We start from the raw sequence: 12,390 nt of genomic DNA on the forward strand, positions 1-12,390 counted from the left end.
TGCTTATTAAAATGTACCTTCCTAATTACTTTGAGGCCCTGAAGCTCACACAGATGTGCCCAAGTCTTGTATCATTTCCCATTACAGGGTATCCTGTTACTGAACTAGATATGATTACCTCTTTGGAGAAGAGAGGACTTTGGATCATAGAGAGAGAAATCCCAAGTTTGAGTTGTACAGGTAAATAAGAAATGAATAGGTGGGAGATGATGAGGGTAAGACTCCAGTGTGTCAGTGAGTGCCAGACATCTCTTAAAGCTCAGAAATATCTTCCTAAAGCATATGAACTTTTTTTCTAACTCCAAATGGTTAGTTTTGTGAGTTACTGTCTCATGGTAATCTTGGAATGAGATGGAGAGGAACTAGACTGTAATCTGGCCTTGTCCTTCTACTTCTTCTCTTGGTCACCTCAGTTATTTTCAGCTTTCCTGAAAGGCTCTTTCCATCCTATTTTGAGTCCCCTCCCTCCAAATCCTATATCTGATACCATTTCAAAAAATCATTTTTTCCTACTCAGTGGCTACCTAAACCTATTTTCACTTTCTCTCCTCAATTTAAGGTACTTTTCTTAAACAATCAAAGTCACTTATATTTATTGTTACTCTCCTGTTCCAATATCTATTAGAGCAATTTGAGCTTTTTCCCCCTTAAGCTCAGCATATAGGAGAGACATGTGCTTCGAATTTCTTTCTGACTGGTATCTAGTCAAAAGAAAATAAAAGTCAACCCTACAAAGGTCTGCTTCTGACAAAAGGTGTATTCACACAGTATGGTTTATTCTTCTTCTTTCTAGAAGTCTGGCAAGTTACCAGCTGGAGAGGTACCAGAAAAACCAAAACAGACACCTGAGGCAAGCTATATCCATTAACGAGAAATATTTGACTAAGGATAGAGGTCATGAATATACTGGATTTGTAAAACCACTTCCTCTGAGCACAGGGGTGGTTTCTTCATTACACGCTCCCTGTATATATGACTCAGAAAAGTTTTCAAGATAATTAGGGTTTACTCGATCATAATAGAGGCTTTGCAGCTCAGAATGTTATGAATGTAATGGATGTGGAAAATTATTAATTCATGGAAGGCTTGAGAAAAATAATGGAATGAAATCCCATGACCATAATGTGGGTGGGAAAGGTCATAAGCATAACCCATTCTTTGTTCAGCATAATATAACTCAAGGTGGAGAGAAAATCTGTTAATTTCCTGAGTGTAGAAAAACTTTCAGCAAGAATTCACTCCTTATTGCTCATCAGATCACTCATGTAGGAGAAAAACCCTACGGATGTACAGAATACAGAAAAGCCTTCCACAAGAAGGCACGCTTCAGTGTACATCAGAAGTACAATGCACAAAAGAGAGAAACCCTTTGAATGTAATGAATGTGGCAAATCCTTCAGAGAGAAATCAGCACTGCATATACATCAGAGAACGCACACAGGTGAAAAACCATATACATGCAACGAACATGACAAAATCTTCCAAGAAAGGACAAAGCTCATTATACATCAGAGAACTCACACAGAAGAGAAATCCTGTGAATGTAATGAATGTGAGAGAACCTTCAATCAAAAGGTACATATCAGAGAACACACACAGGAGAGAAACCCTATGAATGTAATGAATATGGCAAATCCTTCAGAAAAATCAAAATCGCGTAGACATCAAAGAACTCATTCAGACGTAACAACGGACACTGCAGAAATACAAAAGATTATTAGAGATTACTACAAGCAACTGTATGCCAATAAAATGGACAACCTGGAAGAAATGGACAAATTCTTAGAAATGCACAACCTGCCGAGACTGAACAAGGAAGAAATAGAAAATATGAACAGACCAATCACAAGCACTGAAATTGAAACTGTGATTAAAAATCTTCCAACAAACAAAAGCCCAGGACCAGATAGCTTCACAGGCGAATTCTACCAAACAGTTAGAGAAGAGCTAACACCTATCCTTCTCAAACTCTCCCAAAATATAGCAGAGGGAGGAACACACCCAAACTCATTCTATGAGGCCACCATCACCCTGATACCAAAACCAGACAAAGAAACAAAACTACAGGCCAATATCACTGTTGAACATAGATGCAAAACTCCTCAACAAAATACTAGCAAACAGAATCCAACAGCACATTAAAAGGATCATACACCGTGATTAAGTGGGGTTTATCCCAGGAATGCAAGGATTCTTCAATATACGCAAATCAATCAACGTGATACACCATATCAACAAACTGAAGGAGAAAAATCATATGATCATCTCAATAGATGCAGAGAAAGCTTTTGACAAAATTCAACACCTGTTTATGATAAAAACTCTGCAGAAAGTAGGCATAGAGGGAACTTTCCTTAACATAATAAAGGCCATATATGACAAACCCACAGCCAGCATCATTCTCAATGGTGAAAAACTGAAACCATTTCCGCTAAGATCAGGAACAAGACAAGGTTGCCCACTCTCACCACTCTTATTCAACATAGTTTTGGAAGTTCTAGCCACAGCAATCAGAGAAGAAAAAGAAATAAAAGGAATCCAAATCAGAAAAGAAGAATTGAAGCTGTCACTGTTTTCAGATGACACGATACTATACATAGAGAATTCTAAGGATGTTACCAGAAAACTACTAGAGCTAATCAATGAATTTGGTAAAGTAGCAGGATACAAAATGAATGCACATAAATCTCTGGCATTCTTATACACTAATGATGAAAATCTGAGAGTGAAATTAAGAAAACACTCCCATTTACCATTGCAACAAAAATAATAAAATACTTAGGAATAAACCTACCTAAGGAGACAAAAGACCTGTATGCAGAAAATTATAAGACACTGATGAAAGGAATTAAAGATGATACAAATAGATGGAGAGATATACCATGTTCTTGGATTGGAAGAATCAACATTGTGAAAACGACTCTACTACCCAAAGCAATCTACAGATTCAATGCAATCCCTATCAGATTACCACTGGCATTTTTCACAGGACTAGAACAAAAAATTTCACAATGTGTATGGAAACACAAAAGACCCCGAATAGCCAAAACAATCTTGAGAGCAAAACATGGAGCTGGAGGAATCAGGCTCCATGACTTCAGATTATACTACAAAGCTACAGTAATCAAGACAGTATGGTACTGGCACAAAAACAGAAATATAGATCAATGGAACAGGATAGAAAGCCCAGAGATAAACCCACACACATATGGTCACCTTATCTTTGATAAAAGAGGCAAGAATATACAGTGGAGAAAAGACAGCCTCTTCAATAAGTGGTGCTGGGAAAACTGGAGAGGTACATGTAAAAGTATGAAATTAGAACACTCCCTAACACCATACACAAAAATAAAGTCAAAATGGGTTAAAGACCTAAATGTAAAGCCAGACACTATCAAACTCTTAGAGGAAAACATAGGCAGAACACTCTATGACATAAATCACAGCAAGATCCTTTTTGACCCAACTCCTAGAGAAATGGAAATAAAAACAAAACTAAACAAATGGGACCTAATGAAATTTAAAAGCTTTTGTACAGCAAAGGATACCATAAACAAGACCAAAAGACAACCTTCAGAATGGGAGAAAATATTTGCAAATGAAGCAACTGACAAAGGATTAATCTCCAAAATTTATAAGCAACTCATGCAGGTCAATATCAAAAAAAACCAAACAATCCCATCCAAAAATGGGCAGAAGACCTAAATAGGTATTTCTCCAAAGAAGATATACAGATTGCCAACAAACACATGAAAGAATGCTCAACATCATTAATCATTAGAGAAATGCAAATCAAAACTACAGTGAGATTTCATCTCACACCGGTCAGAATGGCCATCATCAAAAAATCTAGAAACAGTAAATGTTGGAGAGGGTGTGGAGAAAAGGGAACACTCTTGCACTGCTGGTGGGAATGTATGGAGAACTATGTGAGAGGTTCCTTAAAAAACTACAAATAGAACTACCATACGACCCCGCAATCCCACTACTGGGCATATACCCTGAGAAAACCATAATTCAAAAAGAGTCATGTAGCAAAATGTTCACTGCAGCTCTATTTACAATAGCCAGGACATGGAAGCAACCTAAGTGTCCATCAACAGATGAATGGATAAAGAAGATGTGACACATACATACAATGGAATATTACTCAGCCATAAAAAGAAACGAAATTGAGTTATTTGTAGTGAGGTGGATGGACCTAGAGTCTGTCATACAGAGTAGAGTAAGTCAGAAAGAAAAAGACAAATACCGTGTGCTAACACCTATATATGGAATCTAAGAAAATAAAATGTTATGAAGAGACTAGGGGTAGGATGGGAATAAAACACAGACCTACTAGAGCATGGACTTGAGGATATGGGGAGGGGGAAGGGTAAGCTGTGACGAGGGAAGAGAGTGGCATGGACATATATACACTACCAAATGTAAAATAGATAGCTAGTGGGAAGCAGCCGTATAGCACAGGGAGATCAGCTCAGTGCTTTGTGACCACCTAGAGGGGTGGGAGGGAGGGAGATGCAAGAGGGGAGAGATATGGGAACATATGTGTATATATAACTGATTCACTTTGTTGTAAAGGAGAAACTAACACACTATTGTAAAACAGTTATACTCCAATAAAGATGTTGAAAAAATAAAATTAATCCTAAAGTAGGAAAAAAATTCATTCAGGAGGGAAACCTTATGTGTGTTCAGACTGTGGAGGAGCTTTCACCCTTAAGCTGAATCTCAGTGCTCATCAAATACGTCATACAGTAGAAAAAAACCTATGGATGTACTGTATGTGGGAAAGTCTTCTCCCTGAAGTACTATCTTATGTTACATCGGAGAGCTCATACAGGAGAAAAATTTGAGAAATCCTGTGAATGCAATGAATGTGATAAAGTTTTCTTCCAGTAGTTATATCTCATTATTCATCTGAGAGTTCACACAGGGGAGGAACCCTATGAGTGTAATGTATGTGAGAAAGCTTTCTCCCTGAAATCATATCTCGTTATACATCAAAGAACTCACACACGAGAGAAACCCTATAAATGTGATAAGTGTAATAGAGCCTTCAGAGAGAAGTCAAAACTCACTCTACATCGAAGAACCCATATAGGCGAGAAACCCTATGGCTTTCCTGAATATAAGAATAACCTTCCAGAAGTTAAAGTTCATCATGGATTAAAGAACTCAGAGAAAAGAGAAACTTTGCAAAAGAACTGAAAATGGAAAATCCTTCATAAAAAAGTGAAAGGAAAAGAAAAAGGTGAGGTGAAAGGATCATGCCTTAGCTAAGGTGGTCAGGGAAGGTCTTTCTAAAAATAAGGAGCCAGCCATACTGGGGGTAAGAACATTCCAGGCATAGGAATAGCAAGAGCTAAGATCCTGGTGCAAAATATTTGGCCTCTGTAGTTGTTATCATGGGTGTATAGTGAATGACTATTTTACATCAGAGATGTTGTTCAAGACTGCAGTCCTTTGAAGCCTTGAATATATGAGAGCCAAACCTCATGGTAAATCTGGGCACAGGTATCAAGAGAAACCCAATTTAATTATTTAGATAAACATAGTCCCATGGCAATGATATTAAGGGAAATATTCCAGATTTAATACCAAACTCTCATAGAAAAAAAACCTAATACAGTCTATTATGAAGAACAGCTGCTTTGACATCTTCCATAATGGAGAATAAGTACTATCTACCGAAAAAAGAGTTTATCAAATGATATAAAATTAGAGATTTAAAGATAACCACTAAAGGAATAACAATGATAAATATAAATGTTGTAAATTATTAGAAAGGATGCATAATCGGAACAATGTAAAGGAAACACTAGGGCATCAAATCCAGTTTTCAGAAGTAGCAACAGTTGATAATGCCAATATTCTTGCCCCAACCTATTCTACGTTAAAGATTTTGGCTTCTTTGTGTGGACCTTCCCCCTGTCTGAGCTAGATCATGCAATCTTCCCAGAAATACTATGAGCTACCTGATAGGCTTTTAGGAGATCTGCTTTTTACTTAAATTCACCAGAGTTTATTTATGCTGCTTTTGACAAATAACTATCTCATTCAGAAATTTGTATCCAGAGTGATTGTACCTTTTACAGACCCCAGGGAAATGTGAGATTTGGTTATCTAGGCTGGTTGGGGCTGAAGGCAGGGGAAATCCAGGTGGCATTAAGGAAGGGGGCTCTGGCATTCCTTGGCATGCAGTGGCAGATAACTGCTTTAATGATCATCTGTGTTTATCTGGATGAAGTCAACACTGAAAACAAGGCTTTGGGTAGTTGAATATCCACCCCAACCAAAGAGTACAAAGGACGTGAGGGACTGCTTCCTCACGGGGGTGGCTGCTTCCAATGGGGCTGGTGGGCACAAAGAGAAAGAATGGCAAGTTCAAATTCCTAAATTCTCTGCTCAAGACGGACCGGAACCCGCGGATTCTGTAAAAATAATTATTACCTTGTGCAGCCATTGAATTCCTGGCCTAAATTTCCAGTTTGTCATTTGAAACTTTGGTTATGATCATGAAAGAAGGAGTTGGGGGCTGAGAGTTAGAATGGTAATAATGTGGGAGGATGTGGGAGAATGTGAATACTTTAAAATCCTAATTCCCACTGAGCTTTCTCTGTAAGCTGAAACCAATTCCATTTCCCCCCGAAGAGACTGTATCTACCTTAATTAAAGACCCTGTAGTTACTTCAACCGAGAGTGATACTTTTTAAGGGAAGCCAATTTTCATACCTCCCCACCCCACCCTTCTATTTCCAGACCTAGAATTGTCTTGTGTACTAAACACTTTATGTGCTTTACAAACATTAATTCATTTAATTCTCTCAACAACCCATGAGATAGTTACTACCACTATCATCCTCATTTTGCAGATGAGGAAACTGAGGCACAAAGAAATTAAGTGCCTCACCCAAGGCAACTTGGGGACGGTAAGTGGTAGAGATTGTTTCTGAACCCAGGAGAACCTATGTATGCTCTTAATCACTACATTATCCTCCACCCCCACCCTGAGTGATCTCGTGTCCCCTGATTAGAGCTTTGAATATATGGAGGGAGTGGTTGAATAGGGGTACCTTCAGGCATTGGAAAAATGAAGAGAGTCAGACATCAGGGGTCTCTTGCATTGTTTATAGATATCATCCTTTATTAAATCCACAAAAGAAAGATCAGAAAGGAAAATGAAATTTCTATCTCTGGGAAGCTGAGTCATGAATTAATTTCTGTTGTGTAAGGTTTTGCATACATATGACACCCCTTGAGCCATTCAGATAAATCATGGCCAGAACAGTGGTGGCTCCAAGAATCCCTGGGAAATGAAGGGAGAGAGGGAGGATGAAGTGGACAGGCTGATGGGGTGGCAGTGCCACTATCCTGGCTGCCCAGAGTCCAAGCCATCCCCATGAAACTTACCAGGTATTCATACCATTTTGTGAGGACTCTATCTGCTTGGCACACATGATGTCATCCAGAATATGGCGGTTGAACAGTTCTAGGAGGAAGAGAGGGATATAGTAATCTGGTGTATTGGGGACAGGGTAACAGTGTATGAAGGGACAAAGGGTTCTGGGTTTCTTGGGGCCTGAATAACTTCAACCACTATATTGCCTGATTCTAGATGACCTTGATTCACTTATTAGCTGACTATGAATTACATCAACCACCATGTTGACTGGTTCTGTACAAACTTAACTCATTGACTGATCCTGAGTGATCTTGACTGTCATGTTTGTTGGTTATGAATAACCTCAACCACCATATTGGCTGGTCCTGGACAACCTCAGACTCCATGTTGGCCAGTTCCAGATGACTTCAACTGTCATTTTGTGTGGTTATGAATGATCTCAACTGCAATGGCTGTTGGCTGGCTGGGAAGCCACTCAACTGCAAGGTTGGGCAGTCCTGGGGACTTCAAACACTATGTTGTCAGGTCCTGGATAACATCAACACCCATTTTTGGTAGTTACAAGTGACCTCAGTCTCTATGTTGGCTAGTCCTGTTCAACTTCAGCTACCATGGTGCCTGGTCCTAGATGACATCAACTGCTATGGTGGCTAGACGAGGATGACCTTAACTGCCATTCTGACTAGTTAATGATCTCAACCACTATGTTGACTAGTCCTGGATAACCTCAGCCTTCAAGCTGGAAAGTCCTGGGTGATCTCTTCTGTCACTGTGGCAGGACTTGGACAACTTCAACCTCCACTTGGGCTGGTCCCAAATAACCAAAGTCACCATTTTGGCCTATCTTGGACAACCCCAAACACCATTTTGGCCAACCCTGAACAACTTATACTGCTATTCAATTTTGTCCTTAACAATACCACACTCTTGTCTGGAAAATTCTCTCCTTTCTTCACAGAGGTACCTTGTTTCTGTTCCTACAGACAGATATCTGCTTCTTCCTTCAGGGCCTGGAGAACCCCAACCCCAAATCAGGACAGTTTCCCCCTCCATTCCACTTGGAGCTAAGTGTATTGTTTCCTGAGTCCTAGAAAATGGCAGCCTCCATTCTAGGTGAGGTTTGGGAGCTCTGAGTCCTCCTTACCTAGACAACCTCTCAGTGCAGTCTGGGTAAGGATACAGGCTGGTGCCTGTAACAGCCCAGGCAACTCTGCTCCTTTCCCTATCATTTTTTCTGCTTGTTACTCAAGGCTATGGCTTAGACAGTCTTGCCCTCTGTGTGTTGGGGAGTGAGGCCAGGCAGGGCTTCAAGGTGTCCTCAATGCTGCCTCACCATGACACTCCATGTGACAGAGGTTCTGGGTAGGTGTAACACCATTGTCACACCACCAGGCGGAGTTCAGCTGGAAAATGCCATATGCACTGCTGCCATCAGGATTGTGGTCCACGAAGGAGGTGTCAAAGCCACTTTCATAATGTGCCATGCACAGCCCTGGGGCAGGGAGTGGGGAGGTAGCAGATGGGCATGGGTCTTGAGAATAGGGGAGAGCGTAGGATGAGGGAGTGGGGCAGGGATAGTTTTCATCTTAGTTGTTGGGGGTGAATTCTTTTTTTTTTTTTGTGGTACGCGGGCCTCTCACTGTTGTGGCCTCTCCCGTTGCGGAGCGCAGGCTCCGGACGCGCAGGCTCAGCGGTCATGGCTCACGGGCCCAGCCGCTCCGCGGCATGTGGGATCTTCCCGGACTGGGGCATGAACCCGTGTCCCCTGCATCGGCAGGCGGCCTCTCAACCACTGCACCACCAGGGAAGCCCAGGGGTGAATTCTTGGTTTGGGGTTGATGTTGGTGATTCTGGTGAGATACCAGTAATGGTGGTGGTGATGGTATCTGTGGTGATAACAGCACTGATGACATTGATGGTAGTGATGGTGGTGTTAGTAGAGATGAGGGTAAATGGTTGTGAAGGCAATGATGATGAAACTAGAGTTAGTTAAAGTACTCATCATAGTCAGAGGGTGACTGAGAGGATCATTCCCTAGCCTGGGAGGTAACAAATGGCAAAGGGGGAGAGCTTGGGTCTGAGTGTGGTGGGCGGCTCGTGGCATGGGTGGGACTTGGGGTGACGAGTCTCATGGTCTCCAATGGTGTAGCCCTTGAAGCCATTGAGACCCGCCTTCTCCAGCTTCATTGCCAGGTCGCAGCGTTCGAAGATCTTGGCATCCACAGTGGCAGGCATCAGCATGGCCAGGGTCACCACCATAGTGTCCCAGGCCTGCATTATGACACGCAGAAGCCCTCCTAACTGACCCATTGCTTCAGACTCACCCTACAGTGCTCAGAACTAAGGGTATGCTGGAATTTTGGGCTCTGTGAAGATCTAAGTGACAGATTCTGGAACAGAGAAGCCAGAGGGTTGGGTATCTCACCATCTTCCCCTGTGCTAGCTCCGTTAAAGACAGAAACAAGGAAAAAGAAAGATACTTGGGCTTCCCTGGTGGCGTAGTGGTTGAGAGTCCGCCTGCCGATGCAGGGGACACGGGTTCGTGCCCCGGTCCAGGAAGATCCCACATGCCGCGGAGCGGCTGGGCCCGTGAGCCATGGCCGCTGAGCCTGCGCGTCCGGAGCCTGTGATCTGCAATGGGAGAGGCCACAACAGTGAGAGGCCCACGTACCGCAAAAAAAAAAAAAAAAGAAAGATACTGATGTATACACAGAGGTGGAAGGAGACAAGGACAGGGAGAAACCCAGAGATATCAGAAAGGGATGCAGGGAGAGAGAGGCTGGGGACACAATAAGGACAGACAGGACCCAGGTACTAGACCTCACCCTCAGCCCACGTTCCCCTACGTTCCTTAACACCGTCCCACTCTACTCCCATTAATCATGCTCTACCACTTGGTTACCTCCGTTTCCACTCATTCTGCCCCTCCTCACCTCCATTTCCCCCATTCTGCTGAGTAGTCAGCTCTGGTCACTACACCATGCCTACTGCCACCTCGGATTCCTCATGCTATATAAAATATGACCAGTGTGCTCTCACATTACCTCTATTTACTCATTCTCAGCACCTCCTTCACCTCTCTTCACTTAGTGTGCTCTGTCCCACCCTCATTTACTGGAATCTGCCCCATGTTACACCCATTTAATCAGACTCTGCCCAACATTACACATTACGTATTACATATTACATATACATGTTCACTATACTGCTTTTTCAGCCCCGTTTTCATTCTACGTTTTATTCCCTCGTCCACTTACACTGCCTCTTATCCACCTATACTCAGTCACACTGGGCCTCGTGTTACTGCAATTCCCTAACCCTCTACTTACTCTTACCCAAGCTCTCTCACATCCTATTCCTTCTTCACCTCCACTCACTCCCACTCAGACTCTCATTTCCTACTTACTCACCTTCACTGCCTGACACCACATCAAATGACTCCCATCCGCTCTCACGTGGCCCATCCTTCACCTTTGTTCATTGACTCTGGGCCTCATTCCCTCCCTCATTCACTCTATTTCTGCCCCTTCTTCACTTCTGTTCTCTCAAGCGCTCCTCCCATATTACCTGCATTTCCTGAAACTGTATTACTCCCAAACACTAGCCCAAGTTACCCACACATACTCACTCTACATTTGGTCGCCTCCATTCTTTCTCAGTCTTCATTGCCTCCCATTATCTCATTCATTGAAAGTCACTCCCAATGTAACTTGTTTCCACTCATCACTCTTGTTCTGCTCCCGATTCATGTTGAGTTGCTTCCACTCTGCCTCGCGGTACCCTCGTCCAGTCACACTCTGCCTCGGATGTACCACGTTTTGCTCACATCGGGCTCCATTTCCCCCACTTTACTCACCTTGCGCCATGTGACCTTCATCCCCTCTCCCTTTGCCTCACAATACCCAATTACACACCTTCTGCTCTTTACTTCCATCCCCTCTCATTCTGCCCAACATTACCTCTATTCACACACATGCTTTGGCTCATTCACCTGGGCTGATTCCTGCTGGGATCTCTGCACATTACTGGAACACTGCCCCACATTACCTACCCCATCTAATCCCAGTCTGCCTCTTATTCACCTCTGGTCACTCTCCTCCCTTGTAGTATCCCCACTCAAACTCGACCTGATTCACTTATTCACATTCTACCATGTATTCATTTCTGTTTCCTCTTATCGTGCCCCCCATTCTTCCCTCTGTGCCTCACATGACTTCCATTGACTGCTACTTTCTCCCTAAATTCACCTCTCCTTACTCATATTGTGCCCCATAAACCATCAATCCTTAGTACTCATATCAACTTGCACTCTCATGCTTTATCAACCCCATTCACATTCACCCTTTCAATGCCCCATTCACTCACGGTCCACTCCCTCTTTCACTTTTTGCCACTTAGACGGTGCCTCATTTTCCCATCACTTAGTCTCATCCATAATCTTAAATTGATTCAAAATTGAATGCATAGTCATTTCCTCACTCTGCCCCACACTACCAACATTCACTCCACTCTACTGCTCATTCACCTCTCTGCCATCCCCCTTTGTCTCTCCTTGGCCCCATTCATTCCCAATTTGTCATTCATTCACCTTTATTCACCCCCCCCCCGCCTTCACTGGTCCCGCATGTCTCTGTTTTGTGACACATCTGCCAAGACAGAAATGTCTGATGTATTGTTCAGGATTCCGTTTGGCTGCACATACCAATACCACCCTAAATACCAATAGCTTCAAGAGGATGGAAGGGGATTCCTCTCTTGGAGGCAGGGTTAGAGTGGCAGCTCCAAGCTCACCAGAGAGCTGGCTGCTCCTATGCTGTAGCCCTGCCAAACTCACCTGCTACCTCATGGTCCAAAATGATTGCTCACAATTGGCAACACTTCCACAGTTTTGAGAAAATGTATCTTAAGAGCAGTTGTAATGACTCACCAGCGAGGTGGGGGTGGCCTTTGGGTTGGAGTGTCACATCGTTCAGATTCTGTGGTGG

The 12,390-nt window shown here is 42.8% G+C and overlaps 1 protein-coding gene across 1 annotated transcript; it reads right to left on the reverse strand.

The window, feature by feature from the left end:
• Window positions 1-7,148: 7,148 nt before the first annotated feature.
• Window positions 7,149-9,682, reverse strand: LOC131748156 (sperm acrosome-associated protein 5-like). Its single transcript, XM_059050212.2, has 4 exons — window positions 9,508-9,682; window positions 8,739-8,897; window positions 7,414-7,492; window positions 7,149-7,309 (listed from the first exon to the last, which is right to left on the reverse strand). Exons 1-4 carry the CDS (start codon window positions 9,680-9,682, stop codon window positions 7,210-7,212), a joined length of 513 nt encoding a protein of 170 aa, XP_058906195.1. The 3' UTR covers window positions 7,149-7,209.
• Between the last annotated feature and the right edge of the window lie 2,708 nt (window positions 9,683-12,390).

This window comes from Kogia breviceps, chromosome X (genome assembly GCF_026419965.1).
Source record: "Kogia breviceps isolate mKogBre1 chromosome X, mKogBre1 haplotype 1, whole genome shotgun sequence".
In the NCBI taxonomy this organism is placed as follows: Eukaryota; Metazoa; Chordata; class Mammalia; order Artiodactyla; family Physeteridae; genus Kogia; species Kogia breviceps.

Bases quoted from the DNA above. Each gene is read 5' to 3' on its own strand.
- LOC131748156 (XM_059050212.2), bottom strand. From the start codon at position 9,682: ATGCAGGCCTGGGACACTATGGTGGTGACCCTGGCCATGCTGATGCCT. The intron at 8,898-9,507 runs GCCACGAGCCGC...TCCCTGCCCCAG, and splicing joins TCACCCCAAGTCCCACCCAT to GGCTGTGCATGGCACATTAT. The intron at 7,310-7,413 runs GTAAGTTTCATG...TTCATTTCCCAG, and splicing joins CAAAATGGTATGAATACCTG to GGATTCTTGGAGCCACCACT.